The 18,476-nt window shown below is 45.8% G+C and overlaps 1 protein-coding gene across 1 annotated transcript; it reads right to left on the minus strand.

Annotated features, from left to right (window-relative positions):
• Window positions 1-8,238: 8,238 nt before the first annotated feature.
• LOC134388714 (polyunsaturated fatty acid lipoxygenase ALOX15) lies at window positions 8,239-16,530 on the minus strand. The gene is made up of 14 exons (XM_063111972.1): window positions 16,396-16,530; window positions 14,746-14,950; window positions 14,402-14,483; window positions 14,200-14,322; window positions 13,940-14,043; window positions 13,575-13,735; window positions 12,785-12,928; window positions 11,395-11,604; window positions 9,966-10,052; window positions 9,697-9,866; window positions 9,490-9,611; window positions 8,820-8,920; window positions 8,528-8,695; window positions 8,239-8,418 (listed from the first exon to the last, which is right to left on the minus strand). Exons 1-14 carry the CDS (start codon window positions 16,528-16,530, stop codon window positions 8,239-8,241), a joined length of 1,992 nt encoding a protein of 663 aa, XP_062968042.1.
• Between the last annotated feature and the right edge of the window lie 1,946 nt (window positions 16,531-18,476).

Raw genomic sequence — 18,476 nt, forward strand, 5'->3', positions numbered from 1 at the left:
AGGGCTAAAATTTTTTCCAATTTTACTTTGTTTTTCAGCTGGCTAGTATGGTGATCCAAAACCTTGATCTTGGTGTTATAATGCTGTACTCTAACCAACTGAGCTAACCAGCCAGCCAATTTTTCCAGATTCAGTAAGATCGAAAAATTCACCAATGCATGGAGCTCAATAAACCTAAGGCAAGATAAACATAGGTGCACATGTGCATGCACACATACACACACACACACACACACACACACACACACACACACACACACCCCTGACACAAAGGCACTTTAAAATCAAATTGTAGAAAACCAGTGATAAAGATAAAACCTTAAAAGAAGACGCATTATGTACAGGGTAATAAAGATTCAAATTTACCACAGATTAATCACAGATTTCTTACCAGATATTATGCAAGTCAGGAGACAATGGAAAGTCATCTTTAAAGCAACACAAGAGAAATGTATCCTCCAAAAACAAAGACAAAAAAAAATCTGGAGAAAAAAAGTTGCATCACAGAGCATTGTCAAGAAACTTAAAAAAAAAAAAAAATGCAAATCATACATATGATAATGTTCTAATATCCAGAATATATAGAAGACTTTTACAATTCAATAAGAAGATGAACAAGCCAATTAAAAAATGGGCAAGAGATTTGAATAAGCATTTCTCCAAAGAAGATATGCAAATGACTAATTAACACATGAAAAGGAGTATGACCCAGCAATTGCACTCCTAGGTATATCCAGTAGAGAATTTAAAACATGTTCACACAAAAACTTATATACCATTGTGTGCTTAACCAGTACAGGGTTTCTTCTAAGGATAATGAAAAGGTCTGGAATTAGATAGTGTTGGTGATTTGCAAAACATTGTGAATATAGTATAAACCACTCAATTTTACACCCTAAAATGGTTAAAATGACAAATAAATTTCATGTTATGTAAATTTTATCTGAATGTTTAAAAAAGGATGAGACATGTCAAAAGGGCATTGGGACCAACCTGGAAGAGCTCCCAAAAGCCAAAGCTGGAGAAACCTGAGTGACAAATTATGAATTCCCCATAAAGTAGAATGTTTTTAATTTTGTGAGACCATGCTTTTATAAATAAATAATTGAATAAACAAGTAGGGGAGAAGACATAACTCTTCCTTACAGAAAACTTCCAATTAATAAAAATACAATGAATGAAAGAAACAAAAAATCGCTATTAAAACATGACAGTAAAAATTATTCTGGGAAGACCCACCAAAGCTGTTAAAATTAGAGAGCAAAAGTTTAAGAAGTAGGATATTCATATATTCTCAAAGTATCTCCCCCAATATATTTATTAATTATAAAGTGAAAAATAGTAACATTACAGTGGAGAAACCCAGCAGATGCCATCATATTGATGTAATATCAAGGTTAACATCGCCAGGTTTAAGACATAGCAACATCATGTACTCCTTGATATGATGCACTGAGAAGGGTACATTGCTTCTGTGGGATTCTTGTCAAAAATGCATAATTTCAGGCTGGCCCGTGGCTCACTCGGTAGAGTGCGGTGCTGATAACACCAAGGCCACGGGTTCGGATCCTATATAGGGATGGCCGGTTTGCTCACTGGCTGAGCGTGGTGCTGACAACACCAAGTCAAGGGTTGAGATCCCCTTACCGGTCATCTTTTTATAAAAAAAAAAAAAAAAAAAATGCATAATTTCAATCTAATCATGAGATAACATCAGACAACCCCAAATTGAGGGACATCCTATAAAATAACTGACTAGTACTCTTTGAAAGTGTCAAAGTCATGAAAATAAAAGGAAAAATTTTTTAAACTGTCAGAGATTGGAAGAAGCTAAGCAGAAATGAAATGTACTGTGGGATGCGGGACTGAATCCTGGGACAGAGAAAGGACATTAAAGAAAAGACTGTAATTTAGGTAATAGCATTGTACCAATGTTAATTTCTTAGTTTTGATGGTTATAGTATGAGTTGTATAAGATGTTAACATTAAAAGAAACTGAAGAATATATGTACTATTTCTTCAACTTTTCTATACATCTAAAATTATTGCAAAATGAAATTTTTTATAAAACTTCCCAAAAAGAAACTCCAGGTTCAGATGGACTCACTGACGATTTTCATCAAACACGTAAGAAATAATACCAATGCTATACAAACTCTTTCAGAAAATTGAGTACTAGGGATTTCTACATTTATTATAAAACTACAATAATCAAGACTGTTGGTATTGGTGAAAAATGGAAATACAGATCGAAATAGAGAGTTCCACATACATATAGTAAATAAATTAATTTTTAACAAAAGGTTTCAACAAAGTTGCTATTGCAAAAGAAAGTATTTTCAGCAAATAGGGTTGAATTAACTGGATATCTTTATGGGGAAAATATAACATCAACCCTCGTCTTGTATAACACACAAAACATTAATAATTCAAAATTAATTCCAGACCTAAACGTAAATCCTAAAACTATAAAATTTATGTAAGGAAACACAAGAAAAAGTCTTTTGCTGGGAGTAGGCAAAGATTTCTTATAAAGAACACAAACAGCATGTAACTTCTAAAAATCAGTAAATTGGACATCATCAAAATCTAAAACTTGCTCTACAGAAGACACAATCAAGAAAATGAAAAGGCAAACTTAAAGAAAATATTTGCAATACATGCATCTACCAAAGGACTTATATTCAGAATATATAAAGAACCCTGACTACTGGATAATAAGAAAAACTACCCAATTTTAAAATGGGCAACAGATTTGAACAGATATTTTACACAGGAAGATATAAAAATTGCTCAGCATCATTAGTTGCTACACAGCCATGAATCACCAAAATTGAAAAGACTCATTATTCCAAGTGTGGGCAAAGGTGTGGAACAGCTGGAACTCCCACACACTGCTGGTGGGAATGTAAAATGGTACAGCTGCTTAGGAAAACTGTTCAGCAGTTTCTTAAAAAGTTAAACATAAGCTACCATACAACCCAATCATTCCACTCATAGGTATTTTCTGAGAAAAAACAAAAAACATATACCCACACAAAGATTTGTACATGAAGCTTAATTTGTACATAACAGTTTATTTGTAATAGCTGTAATAACCCAAATGTCTATCATCCAGTGAACAGAGACACAGATTGTGGGAGAGCTGTACAAAGGAATACTATTCGGCAATAAAAAGAAACAAACTTCAATATGCAATGACATGATGAATCTCAAGCTCACTATGCTAACATGAAAGAAACCAGACCCAAAAAAGTACACACTATATTATTCCATTCATATAAAATTCTGTAACATGGAAACTAATTTATCACAGAAAGCAGATGATTGGTTGCCTGGGAATGAGGAGGGAGAGCGTTGAGCTGCCAAAAGACACAAGGCATCTTCCAGGGACGATAGAAACGTTCATTACCACGGTCGTAGGGATGACTTCAGGGGCATAGACATATGTCCAAACCCATTCAAATTATACACTTGAAGTATGTGCAGTTTATTGTACTTTAATTTTTATTCAATAAAGTTATGCCAAAAAAAAAATACTGAAGTGAAAAATGTTTAAAAAGAAAAACTAAAGCTTCCTCTACCTACACTCCTGACTCATATTATAGTTGATGTCCTTTGGGAGAGGGCCAGCCACAGAAAAATAGAAGGCTTTTAAGTTTGCCAAAATAAACATTTCCACAGAAAAATATCAATCTCTACTGAAAAGAGCCCTGACAGTTGTCACTGGATTATTATAGCTACGATTTAACGATTATGTTAACGTATCGTGAGGTGTTAGATATCAAAATTGTTAAGCAGAGATTCCTTGAGATCTGAAAATTATTTCAGGGGTTCCTTCAGGGTAAAGGTTGAGAAGACCTATTTCAGACTATATTGGAAACGTTTTAATTAAGGTCTGGCCTGTGGCTCACTCGGGAGAGTGTGGTGCTGACAACACCAAGGCCACGGGTTCGGATCCCTATATAGGGATGGCCGGTTTGCTCACTGGCTGAGCGTGGTGCTGACAACACCAAGTCAAGGGTGAAGATCCCCTTACCGGTCATCTTTTAAGAAAAAAAAAAAAAGAGAAAAATTTTTTAATTAATTAAATGTTCAATTTAAAAATTTAATTTAATTAAATTTTAATTAATTATTTTTTTTAATTTAGGGTTACGCTGTGGCTGCTGGTAATGCTTTTTCTTGCCCTGGGCTGTTGCTATATGATTGTCCTCTTGGTGATGATCCATTGAGAAGTACTTCACATTTTATGCACTTGTGTGTGTGTGCGGGTGTGACACGTAATTTTAAACGTTTAAAATAAAAAATCGTGTCATGGGTCAATTAAGAAAAATAAATTAAAAGGTAAAAAAAAAAGATAGAACTAGAGGGTAGAATAGCAGTTACAGGAGGCGGGGAAAGGGAGCAGGGGAGAGGGGGCCGGGGAAAGGTTGGTAGACTGGTACAAAGTTACAAAGTCACAGTTAGATAGCAAGAATAAGTTCTGGTGCCCTGCGGTGACAATAGCTAATAATATTGTATTGTATACTTCAAGATAGTCAGAAAAGACAATCTTGAATGCTATAATCACAAAGAAATGATCAATGTTTAGGTGATAGACAGGCTGACTATTCTAATTGGATCATTACACAATATATGCATGTATCCCACAAACGTGCACAATGAGAAAAATTAATTAAAAAATAAAATAAAATAAAAAATCGTTTGCCCCAACCACCCAAAATGCACGGAGTCATCCTTTCCTCCTCCTCTACCCCAATCTTGCTGATATTTAGAAGGTCACCAAGTCCCGTCAATTCTGTCTTTGTAGTTACTCCTCACATCTTTTCTCTCCATTTTCAGAGACACCTCCCCCAAGGTCACGTTCTCAATAACTCATGACTGACATTGACATAGAAAGGAGCAGGCAGTCAGAGGAGCAAGAGAACTCTATGGCATAGCATGGTTAGAATTTAAGAAGACTTCCTGGAAGTCAGGCTTGCTCTGGGCCTTAAAAAGGTGATCTCGACACATTTCTAGCAATGACCTCTCCAGTGAACGTTTTCCTTTATCCCAGCTGCAATACCATACCTTTCTGTTCCCTCAAATACATTACAGAAACAAGCTACAATATGATTTAAATTGCATTTACAAATATTCTGCTCCACCTACACCCATCTCTGTTCCCTTTCCCACCCCAGGGCCTTTGCCCACTCTAGGTTTCCTGCCAGGTATACCCCACCTCCACACATTTAAATCAAAGTCATCTTTTTTTTTATTGGCAGCTGGACAGTATGGGGATCTGAACCCCTGACCTTGGTCCAAACTCATCTTTTAAGGGCAAGGGCAAATCTGGGCTGGGAAATGGTCCACAGAGTGGGGTCCAGGCAGCTAGGCTCACTCAGGCCTGAACCCCACTTTACTGTCTGCAGCAAAAGAGCAGGTGGAGGTCCAGCAGTTCTCATGTGTGGAAACAAAAGTGAAAACTCTACACTCTTTCACTCAGCCTTGGCTAGAAATTGTAACCAAAGACAGAGGCTCCCAGACTCAACAGGCAGATGAATGAGAAACCTTGAAAAGAATGCAAAGGCTTAACACAAGGGTTTTGAGGAAACTAAGCTCTGGGCTAGCAATTATGTTTTGCTACGTAAAAGTAAAATCTACGAATATTTGCCAAACGTCTACCTTGAAGACGCCAAGAATATAAACAATAACCAGGCTGGGATGAAGTTTCCTTCTTGCCAGGTGTATACTTATTCTATAGCTTGTTATCTCAAAATTTTGTACACTGGAGATTTGTTTGCAAGATTTCCCTTAAGCTATCCTGACAAAGTTTTATTGTTATCTCCTATGTTCTGCCATCCATAATCCTGAAACTATACTTCCTCTGATTCTCAGTAATGTACTGTAATTTCCATTTGCTAACTACATATTTGTCATAAAAAGTATATATGTGTGTGTATATATATATATATATATACACACACACATATGTGTGTGTGTGTGTGTGTGTGTGTGTGTGTGTGTGTGTATATTGGGGCCCTGGCCAGTTAGCTCAGTTGGCTAGAGCATGGTGCTGATAACACCAAGATACAGGGTTTGATCCCTGCACTGGCCAGCCACAAAAAATAAAAATAAAAGACATTTTATATATATATATATATATATATATATATATATATACACTTAGACACACATATATTTTATACACACACATATATATATTTGTTAAATTATGTCTGTTGCAAGAAATTGTTTACTCACCTGAAAGTAATATAGCTTCACTATCTATGATCTCATTTTTAATCTGTAACTTCGCTGAAACTTAAGGAAAATGACTTCGTGTGTTAGAAAACATGAAGATCATGTGTCTTGGTTTTCTCCCTGCAAGCCTGTTTGTAATAAACCTGAAGCTCTAAAAGATTCATTTCCAGAAAGCAACAGGATTTGAGGTTTTCTCTGCCAGGAACTGAGGAGGAAAAGTGTCAGCTTGAATGTATACCTGGCAAAACGAACTGGAAGGAGGTTCCGGACCCTCAAGGGAAAGGGGGTGTGGCCCCAATGGGGGGTGTGGCCTCTAAGGAGAAGGGCGTGGCCTCCAAAAAGAAGGATGTGCCTGCGAGAGTTTGACTTCCAGGTCTCTGCATACCCTTACTTTAAATCCTTCAGTGGCTGTTTCCTAAAGGTCAAGTCTAATCTCCTGGCATTATGAAACAGGCTCTTTCCACCACTTCCCACCCCCACTACACCACTCTCCAGACTGCATTACTGCTTTATTCCTGCCTCTTTTGCCTCTCTCTTGCCTCTTTGCAAATTCTCCTGAATTCCAGCGTTAAACTCTACACCCACTTCTCAACTATTTATTTCCAATTCTTCCTTCAAGAGTCAGACCAAGCATCGCCTCCTGCGGAATTAAATAGAGTCAGGGGCAAGAAGAAACTGTTCATGTTGTAAAGGAAACACTTTGGATTTATGTATTGTTAGTTTCCTTTTAAAAATCTCCACAGATTATCATATTAAGAAATAAAACTTTCAAGGGCCGAGCCCGTGGCGCACTCGGGAGAGTGCGGCGCTGGGAGCACGGCGTCGCTCCCGCTGCAGGTTAGGATCCTATATAGGAATGGCCGGTGCACTCACTGGATGAGTACCGGTCACGAAAAAGAGAAATAAAACTTTCAGTCTGAACAGATAGGCCTTGCTGGGTTTCCCCACTCAGTCTATCAGCATTAGATCATACTTTCTTCTCTAATTGCATTTCTACACAACTGTGCCTGCTCCATAAAACCTAAGCATAAATATGCACAATTTTCCCTGTCTTGGGGTCTTCATTCTGAAGGCTCTTGTGTCACATAAAACTATGACATAATAAAATTCATTATGCCTTTTCTTCATATTTTAAAAAAAGAAAACTTCCAAGTTTATTTTTCCAAAATTTTCACCAGATACAGAAGTTGGATTTTATTGAATCTCTTGTTGTACTTAAGATAATAATGAAATTTTTAGCATTCTTCCAGTTAACTATATTAATTTGGAGATTCCCAACCAGTGAGTTGCAAGAGGGTTACAGATATAGATCCCTCGGGCTGAAGCCCCAAGGGCAGAATAATATCTCCAGCCAGAAGCAGCTTCTTCAGTTTAACCAGTTTACTTCCATTCATTGTTTTCTAAATGAGCCATAAAATGAAAATCTTGAGAGTCAAAAAATCTTGAGAATCCCTGTGTTTGCTTTGTGGGGTGTCTGGCTTCAGGACATGTGCTAAATCCTATCCAGTTAGAAAGAGAAAAGAATTTTTTTTTTTTTTTGATGCTCTATATTCCTTTGCCAATATTTTATTTAAATAGTTCAGTCTTAGTTTTCTATAATTAGTCTAAAATATCTTTTTGTTGTTGTCAAACTCAATTTAGACTCAAAATCACATTTGGTTCATTAAATTGTGGAGTGATATTGCATTATCACCCTATTCTATTCTTGAAATAGTCGATGCTATTGTTTGCCCTGTGGGAGATCTGAATGACGAGGGAAGAAGAGAGGAAGGGAGGAAAATAGAAAAGGAGACAGGAAGGAATGGAGCAAGGCCCCATGTTTTCAGCACATCTACAACAACATGTGTTCACTGGGGGCACAGACAACAAAAAAGCACCTCTTTAGGGAGCTGGGACATGGGAAGAGGGTGGGATTTGGAGGGACAGGGCTGAAACCATGAAGGAATGGGATTGTGGCTTGGGTGGAGGAGCTGAAACAAGCAAAGACTGGGACAGTCATATGGCCACACTGTTTTCCACCAGGCTGGGCCGCAGGTACTCGTAGGGTATGTCCAGGTTGGCATTCCGGGTCTCAATTTCCTTATCCAGGGCAGCCAGCTCCTCCCTGAACTTCCTCAGTACAGACTCAGGCCCAGGGCCTGAAAAATACTCCTCCTCATGCTGGCCCAAAGCCACCTAGAATGGAGAAAAGGGAGGAACTAAGAGCCTTATGACCCCCAGTTTGGCATGCCACACCTCCCCAAAGCTGCCTCCTTCCTCAGGAACCCAGGCACCTGGCTCTCACCATAATGACCTGGCGTCTGCCCAGCTGCCAAGTGATGGACATCTGGAGAGCAGCCTGATGAAAGTTTGGCAGTGTTGCCATCACTGTCTCCAGCGTTGCATCCTTGGTGGTCGGCGGGGGCAGCCGCATTGTGCAGGGTGCATTAGGGACCCAAGTGAACCAGTCCAGCTAAGGAGGGGCAGGGATCCAGAGTCCATGTATGTTAAGCATGAAATACCTTTAGCCCACCTGCACACAACCCCCTCTCCCACTCCAGGCCACAAATTCCCAGCTGCCTGCCTCTGGTAAATACCTGGCCTAGGTGGGTGGAGGAGTGTTGACCAGTGCAGGTGAAGACGCACATGGTGACAAAGTGACAAATCTGGTTCCGAGAGTGTAAAGAGTCAGGAAACCCTGCAAGAGGTGAGGAAAGTTAGAGCTGAGGCCAGGAGTAGAAGCAGAGCTCAGAGAGACAAGGCAGAGATCCATGAGAAGGGGTGCCAGGAACTAGCAGCAACTCTTGTGAGAATTAACATGAGAGTGGGGTGGGCTAGGGAAACGGGGAGCTCTGCCAGAAGAGCCACTCAGTGGGGTGCTGGTGCAGCTCATACGGGCTCATAAGAGTCAATGATGTTAACTTTTCAGCTGTTGAGCAAGCTGGCTGACATCACATTGGTAGCCACAATGGGAATATTTACACCATGGAAATGGGCAAATGCTACAAATCAGGGCTTTTTATCCAGAGAGCTGGTTGTTAAACATTTATGAGCAATCACTGGTCCCACTGCATCTGGAACCTGGTGGGAATTTCAGTGTATAAGATGGGACCTGCCTCTAGCTGAGAGAGAACAGAATCTGGGAAGGCCTTTAGGAGTTGTCATAGGGGTTGGAAATGCTTCTGGAAGATTCCATAGAAGTAGAGAAGATTCGAACAAATCTCTTGTGTTTTGTGTCTGAGATCTCATAGCAGGAGCTCCTCTTACCTCGATCCTGGGCCCCTAGCAGCCCAATTTCAGTGATCTCTCGACACCAGTTCTGCAGCTCAAGGTCATCTGTTACATCTACATCTGTCTTATAGTGTAGATTCACAATTCCCTCCACATACCTGCAGCCAAGGGGTCAGGGCAAGAGAGGTCCTGACCTCCACCTTCACCCCCACCCCACCAGCCCTGCCTTCCCCCTTGCCTCACCGAGAGATGATTTCCCAGAGCTGCAGTGCATCTTGGGCATAGAAGGAAGACTTGACTCCCAGGAGCCCCCGGTCAGCCAAATCATCAGGGGGACAGAATGATCTGTAGGTTAGAAAGGCTCCAGCTTGCTTGAGCAGCTCCACGTGGCCTCCCCCACCTGTGCTCACCACCTGAGAAGCAAGGACAGCAGGGTCAGGCAAATCAAGCTGCCCTGAGGCCAGAGCCAGAAGGGAGAGTGAACCTGCAAATCCCCCTTTGTCTCTCCATACCTGGTCGAAAACTCCCATGTCAGAGACCAGCCCAGTCCTGGCCCGGACATTAATTTCCATAGTGTATCGCAGGTGGGGGATTATAAGCTAGAGGGAGAAAAGCAGGGAAGGGCAAAGTCAGAAGAGAGGTGTAGCAGGGCCCTGTGGGAAACGGGTTGAAAGCAGGAGAGGCATCAGGTGTTCAGGAAAAGCATAGACTTGAAGTTCGGTGGCTTCTCAACACCGAGTTTTCAGTTGATTTGCATCACCTAATTCAATCCACAAACCATTGATTTAGCACTTTATGATAATTGAAATAGCTCTCCTTTTCTTTTTATATTCTTTTCATAGGTTTAGACCAATGTTTCCCAACCTTTTCTTTATCATCAGCCCCCTAAGGAGCCTTCTGAGACATTTTTTCCTAATCTTACTTCCCCCATGAAATTTTCATGCTACATATATACTGTCTATCTGTTTATGTACTGTATCATAACCGTGCTTTATACATAAAAATAACAAGACTTTTTCAACCCTCGCAATCATTTTCACCCCCTTGGGGGGCATAATTGCCCCCACTGAGAATGTACGATCTAACCCCTGCCTACCTCCAGAACCTCATCTCCTCACTCCCCTTTATTCTGCTCTTCAAACAAGCCAAGCTCATTCTTGCCTCAGGGTCTTTGCACGAGCTGCTCCCTCTGCACAGAACTCTGAGTGCACCCTTGGTCATCTCACAGTGACTCCCCCTTATATTCTCATTCTGTACATCATCTCCTCAAGGGAGACTTTCTTGGCCACCCAGTCTAAACTCGCCCTCACATACCCTGCTTTGATTCTCTGCATCATACTTACCACAGCTAATATATTACAATACAAACTCTATTGTCTGCTTGCCCCTATTGGAAATGAAAATCCTAAAAAATCAAGACCTCGCCTGATCCAGATGTTACCACCAGCCTCTAGAATGGTTCTCGTCACATAGAACGCACCCAATAAACATTTTTAATGGGTGAATATTTTGCTCTAATTGTCTGTAATAAACAAGGCTACTGTCGTGGGCCTGAGCCCCTCTAACTAACCTGTTACTATTTTAGAACTCGTCAAAGATTGGCTGGAAAAAAGCCTTTTACCTTATTTGCATGGTCCCCTCTAATTGGATGGAATCTTCAATCATTTGCATGAACTGTTTATATACTCTATGAATATCTGTGCATACAAAGAGTAAGATTTTTTTTGTCCCTTTCCCCAAGAATTATCTTCACCCCCTTGGGAGGTGACATTGCCCACTGAAAATGCAGCAAGACATGCTCGCCCTCCCTCACTCCCTTGTCTTCTACTGGTTGGTTCTCTCCAGATCCTGAGATTCCAGAAAAGAGGAAGCCTCCAGAGGTCGGAACGTATATTAAGGCAGGGAGAGAGGCAGGCAGGAGAGAAGAGAATAAGGTGTTACCTTGAAGATAGGATGTATCGATGGAAGACACCTCATGGTGGCCACAGCAATGACCTCAGCCATCAAGTGCCCCCTCAGGAAATGAAACTGCAGCTGATGAAGCTGGAAATCAGAGCTACGGACCCAGCATTTGGCCAGGAGCCAGACCATTGGGGGATCCGTGGGCAAGAAAAGTGGAGGTGGGGGGGATCCCAGGCTTGGAAGTTGAAGCTGGAGCAAGGACAAGAGGGAGAAGAGGAGAGAGGAGATGAGTGCCAGGTGCCCAGTGATTCCCCTCCCTGCCATGTATAACCTCTGCCTTTGTCCTTCAGATCTGCTTAGCTTTCTCCATCTTGCTGCTGCTCTCCCCTACAGCTACCAGTCCTTCCCCTCCTTTTCCTACAGGTGCGTTAACACTAGCAAGCTGCTCTGCCCTCAGCCTCCTGCAAAAACTGCTCTTCCACTACCTTCTCCAGCCGCTCTTCACCTCTCAGCCCTCTCAGTGTAGACAAGATTCAAACCCCCTGCTTCCCTCACCCCACACTCTTTCAGAAATCTCAGCCACTCTCCAATCTTCCAACAGGACCTCTACGCAGAAGACTAAGTCTCCAGTTCTCAGCTGCCTGCTAGACAATTTGAATGTCTCCCCATTACCTCAATATTAGCAAGACAAAAGCCTACCCAGGCATCTTTCCCTCTTTATTTGCCCTATCTCTGCTGGTGCCTGGCCTGACTCCCCCTTTTTCTCTCTCCTTGAATCTCTCTGCACTCCCACCCACTTTTCCCCTCCATCCCTTCAGCCACTACACATTTCAGCCCATCACTTCCACCAGGTCACCCTAATCCCTATATCTAGTGTCTCCCTGCTCCAATCCATCCTAAACACAATTGCCTGTATACTGTGTCCACAGCATTTTTCATAGCAGCTTTCACCAGCTTCCCATATTCATCCTCCTTATTAGCTTGGCTTGATCTGGCCCCTCTCACCTCACATTACTTCCCAACACTCCAGTCTGACTGTCCACTAGGAATCTCCTGACCCCTCTACCTCAGCCTCTCTGCTTAGCCCATCTTGCCCTTTGGGACAGGTTTTTCCCCTCCGTCCTGTTTGTCTAAGTTCTGACCCTCTCCAAGGCTCATGACCACCCCGCCTCCAGTGATCCTTCCTTCCCAGACTGTCTCTCTCCTCAGGGACTTCATCAGTACTGGAGCTTATTCAGACTTACCCAGTCTGTCTCTCCAGCCGGACTGAAAACCCTTTAAAATCAAAGACTGTCTATTTCCTACATTAATGTCTCCCCCAATGCCTTATCACAATGCTTTGGCAGAGAATGGGTACTAAGTGAATTTGGACGAGGGGCTGAGCTGAGAAGGCCAACCCCTGGAGAGCAGAAATTCTCAGTCCTCTCACCTGGATGACCATGGGCAAGAGTTTCCCATCAGGCTGCAGTTTCAGCATGACCAAAGGGGCAGCCAGGTGCTGCTGGCTACACAGGATGACATTGGCCTGGATCCCATCCAGCAGGGAGTAGTCAGCTTCAAACAGCGTGCCTCCCTGGATGAGGGGATATGGCAAGGGCTGCTATCAGCACAAGGCATCTTCTTCCCACCTTGATTCGCCAAAGGGAGAAGGGAGCTAACTTGTCTCCATCACTTACTTTGTACCAGGTAGTGGATCACATGCTGATTACTTCATATAATTCTTATATGTACTTGAATTAACCCCAGTTTTACAGAAGAGGAAACAGATGATTAGAGAGGTTGGGTATCTTGCCCGAGGTCACACAGCTTACAAACTGCAGAGCCAGGATTCAAATCCAAGTCTCTCTGACCCTATAATCCCATGAATTTTCTCTCAATTGTTTCACATTGACTCCTAATTAACAATCACACCCCCAACCTTCATTCTCTTACTCTGCACCCCACTCCTGAGTCCCTATCACCAAGGCCCAGTTACATTGCTTCAAGTTGACTCTGTCTCTTTCAACTTTGTACGCCCTCCCTCCGCAGCACACTATTCTCATGTGAGTAGGAAGGCCATGCAGGTGTACTTCTCCAGGATCTCTGAGGATTTCTCCTGCAGAATCACTTCCTGTGAATGGCAGCAAGCCAGGCCCACAGTGGACCCTGCAGCAATACAGATGATGCTGACCCCACCTCCATTTCACTGTTCTGCCTCCTTAGGGTTCTGATGTCCATACTTTGAGTTCCTTCTCCAGCTGGGCCTGCAGTTCCTCCATCCCTGGAGGGAACACTAGGCGGGCAGGAAGGTGAACGGAGCGCCTCAGCAGCATGGGGTTGGCACCATTGAGAAACTGGTATCCAAATAAGGCATCCTCCTTCCACGAGTCCTGCACCCGCTCTGGGGAAGGCAGTTGAGCATGCTATGGGATCTGAGCTCAGGTCCTTCTAACCGCACCAAACCATCCCCACTTGACCCCAGCCTACCAGAGAGACCCCAGCCTCTGGTCTCCTAACCCTGTTTCTTTCAATTCTCCTGGATTGGGTGGGATCAGGGGGTAAGAGTCCTGGGAGAAGTACTGGGGAGGAGGCAGAGGCCACTGACCAGCAAGCTTGCTCTGGCCACACCAGAAAATCCGGTTGAAGTCATCCAGATCATTCCAACAAGTCAGAATATTTGAAACGTCTTTGAGAGCGAGATCTGCCAGCCTTCATGGGAGGATTGGGCAAAAAGAGTTTGAGAGTTATTTTTAGAATCAAACATTACAACCAAAGGCACCTACCTTGGGCTGGTGCAACCCATGAGCCCATTGTCCTCCACTAGACCAGGACAGCCCCCCCTCACCCAGCCCCCCTTGCTCTCACCCTTTAGCCAGTGAAGCCTCAAACTCAATTCTCTTGTCCTCCAGAAATCGCTCATCTACAGGGAGGTCATTTATTTTGGCCACAGCCACATTCAGGATTAACCCCTCCTTCCAGTTACCCCACCTGTGGGGTAGAAATGAAATCAGACATTGGAACTGCAGAGGGTCAGCAGCTCACTGTGGGGTCGGGGAGTAGGGCTAACCGGTACAGCTTCCTTCTCTTTTCCAGCTCCTCTTCCCTGTGTTTCTTGAACAGACCTTGAGGGTCGTCCACCACTGTGCGGCCTAGAAGTGCAGAAGAAAGCACGGGCAATGACTTTTCCTAACAGCCTCTCTCCTGTCCCTGCCCAGAGTGTCTCCTCAGCCTGTTCTTCTGGCTTGTCGCTTCCCCCAGCCTCCATGCCACTCTGTGTCAGCTCCAACAACCTACCTCTTCCACAACCCCTGAAGACCCCTGCCCTCCAGGTTCCAGCCACCACGCCCTGCACGCTCTTCACACACACACGCCCCCCAGAGAAGGTCTCCTCACCCGCAGCCCCACGCTCACCAGTGCCCTCCGGTACGCTCAGGACGCCGTCGCCCTCCACCCAGCGGTAACAAGGGAACCTGAACTCGTCCCCACTGGCCCCGGGGCCCTGCACGGAGATCCAGTTGCAGAACCAGGCGTCATCCTGAAGGAGGTGCCGTTTGCGCAGTTTCACGAACAGCAGAGGCCCCAGGTACTCCAGCACGTCCTCCTTGAATTCCGCCTCCTGTGGGCGATAGAAGAGGCTGAGCATCCGTGGGACCTGCCGGGAGGGGTTCTCGGACTGAGCCCTGCTCCCCCGGACGCCCTTCCGCTGGGCCTCTGGGAGAGCGGCCCGAAGGGGGCCAAGAAGAGAAAGGGAGAGCTCACAGGGCAGGTGCCCCCGACCCAATTCTGTGTCGTCAAGTGAGGGGGTGGGGAAGGGGAGAGGAAAGGCGCACTGTTTGCTTCACTGTTTCCTCCCTATAGTCACTGGCTGTGCCAAGCTCTGGGCCGGGCCCTGGGAACCCGGCGCCGCGCCCTGCGCACAGTTGAGCCGGGAAACGCGCTGTTGACCGGGCAATTACAGCTGGGAGACCCCGCCGAGGCCGACAGCGGCCCCACGCGGCCTTCCCGGAGGACATTCCGTCGGGGCAGAGACCCGGAGGTGGAGATGACTTAGCAGGGAGAGTGACAGGGACGGAAAGGTGGGGGACAGGCGTGCCAAGCAGAGGAAACGGAGAGAGCAGCGGCGAAGGGAGGGCGGGCCGCGTCCTGGGGCGCGAGCGCAGGGCGCCCGGGGTGCGCGGCTCGAAGGCTAAGCCGAGGGCTTTGGATTTGGTCCCGAGAACAAGCGGGAACCGTTCGAGTGTCTTAAGCAGAGGGAACGTTTTAAGGGTGGGCCTGTGCCGGGGAGAAAGCGATCTTGCTGCAGAAGGGTTTGGAAGGTTTGGAGCAGAGGCGGCGCGGCTGGTTAAGAGGGCGAAGGTGACGCCGATTCGTGGGGACATTGGTGACCGGAGGGGGTGGACATCAGGACACGGATGTGGGAGCCGTCCAGGAGTTAGAACGGACTGCGCTCGATTCTCGGTTAGACCGAGGCGAAGAGGGGAAGGAGGCGCGAGTGCCACCGGGAGAGCCGGCAGGAGGGGCTGGGAGGTGAGAAGCGGGGAGGCCGTCACCCGGGCACGTTCCGCAGAAGTGTCCGTGGGGCGGACACAGGGATCCGGGGTTCTGGGAAAGAACGGAACAGGCGGGGATATCCGGGGGTGCGCGGAGGACCGGGTGGATGTGAGCGGAGAGGGGGTGGGTCGGGAAGCGGAGACTGCTCTCGTGTCTCGGCTTCTTCCTTCCACCTCCCACCACCTCGTGTCAACGGCCACCCCCTGAAGTGATAAAGGCCGCAAGGTCGCACACCCAGCCACGGCAGAGGCTTGAAATGGCATCTTTCAGAAACAGAGGCAACAGGAGGGCAGACAGGCGCTCGGGCGACCTCTGAGTTCCGAGACGAGAGCTCCGAGGACCGAGGGGCGTGCGGGAGTGTCCCGTCCACTCCGGGGAGGCCAGCGGCGGGGACCTAAAGCGGGCTCTTACGGTCTGGCGCCCACCGCCCCAGGAGTGGGGGCCCGGCCGGCATTGGACGGATTTGTGGCCGGGGGCGCAGCCCAGCCCGCCCGGCTCCGGACAGCTCACCGTGCCCCGCGCCGGCCACAGACGTGTCCTGAGCGCCGCCTCCCCGTGCTGGCCCACCAGCCACAGCTGCACCTGGTTGTTGGAGCCCGCGAAGAGCGAGGCCCCGGTGGACACGCGGACGCGGTAGGTACCCATCTCGCCCGAAGACGTTTCGCGCCTTCTGAGGTGGGAGAAGGGTGGACGCACCGAATAACCGAACCCGAGACCCCGCCCTCTCGGAGGTCTGGCCTGGGGTCTGGGCGTGGGTGGCAGGTCTCCAACCAATGCTGCCGGGCCTCGCGCTGGGGCCCCCAGTTGTACGCAGCCCAGAGCTCAGCGCCAGCCCAAAAGGCGGAGCCCTGGTGGGGACAGGGCGTGCAAGCCATTCTCTTGGCGGGGATAGCGGGCAGCAGATGAAGACTTAGGCAGAAAACGTGAAGGAAGAAGCAATCAACGCCTAGACCAACAGGCAGACACGGTGGGGTGGGGGTGTGAGTGTGGGTGGGACTCACTCTGGGGCCAAACAACGGCTGAGAAGCCCCCCTCCACCTACACGCTTACGCACACACTGGCCTCACAAGTTGTCTTACCCCTGCCTAAGTCATCCTTCAGGTTGCAAGGAAGGGCGAAGTGGGCGAGAAGACTTGGTACATTCGTGCCACCGAATTAATTCGACCAACTTTGCACACTTGCCCTCCCTGTGCCAGGCTCTGGGCCTCGTTCCTTTCGACCTTAAAAGCCTCTGGCGTCCCTGTAGCCTGCGGAATAAAAATCCAACCGTCTTGCCATTCAAAGCCCTTGCTGACCTGACCTGCTCTCCTCCCACCTCATGCCTCTGCACCCCAGCCTCATCTCCTGCGCCTCCACTTTGGACTGGAGCCCTCCCCAGAACCCACCATGCTGTCCACCCGGAGAGTTCGCTCCTGGAAAATTCTATGCACCCTTCTAAACCCTGATTAGACTCCAGCTTTTCCGTGAAGTCTTCCCTGGTAATTCCACCTCTCCCACCCCACCGGAACCAGTCAGCTTTCCTCTCCACTATTGCACTTTCCTCTTTGTGCATACTTCTGTTATTGCACCCTTAATACTGCATTGTGATCCTTTGTTTGTTTGTCTGTCTGTATCCCCCACTACTGTGAGCTCTTCGTAAGCAAGGGCATTTCCAGCACAACTCGCTCACTTTTGTTTCCCCTGGATTGTGGACACTGTCAGTTCTTGTGGGTGTCAATCAGTGCCTGCTGAAACACACTAAGCTGAAAAAATCAATGATAAAATCCTTCCCTCGGGGAGAAGGTAAACAAATAACTATCAGACAATAAAAATAGCAAGAGAATGTAAAATAAACTCAGGCGCCACCATGGCATTGAGTACTATGAGCCTAGTAAAACCAATGAAGTCAGTAGAAATATGTTTGTGATGCATATTTTCTGGTTTGTTTATGTTTTTAACGGGAAGTACATTCACGTGACTCAAAATTCAAAGGTACAACAAGGTATTCACTAGTTCCTCCCTCTTGGACCCAAGCCACCCGTTTCCTCCAACCCCAGCAATCACTGTTACCTTATGTAACAAGAGACACTATTACTGTGTCTCTTATGTACACATTCCCAAGCAAACACATCTTTTTATCCTTCTCCTGTACATGGTAACATACTTTACACTGTTCTGCACCTTGTTTTTTCCCTATTGCAACATAAACCAAGAGATCATTCCATATTAGTACATAAAGACCTTCCTTATTCTTTGTTAATGTTGCCATTGTTTTGCTGTAACACAATATACTCTGCCAGTTCCAATTCCTTATAAGTGGACATTTAGGTTGTTAGCAATCTTTTGTAACTATGAACAAATTTTTTGTTGAAATGAATAAACCCAGTGTATACATCGTTTCTCGTCTATAAGTGTATCTGTTGTACAAAATCCTACAGATGGAATTTCTGGGCCAAAACCATGTGTAATTTTGGCAGAAATTACTTAATTGCCCTCCAGAGAAAGTTATACCAATTTATACTCCCACCAGTGGACTATGTGTAAGAATGTTCTCCCTCACTCTTATCAGTGGAGTGTTAATAACCTTTTACCTTAGCCAATCTGATCGGTAA

This window comes from Cynocephalus volans, chromosome 10 (genome assembly GCF_027409185.1).
Source record: "Cynocephalus volans isolate mCynVol1 chromosome 10, mCynVol1.pri, whole genome shotgun sequence".
Lineage (NCBI taxonomy): Eukaryota > Metazoa > Chordata > Mammalia > Dermoptera > Cynocephalidae > Cynocephalus > Cynocephalus volans.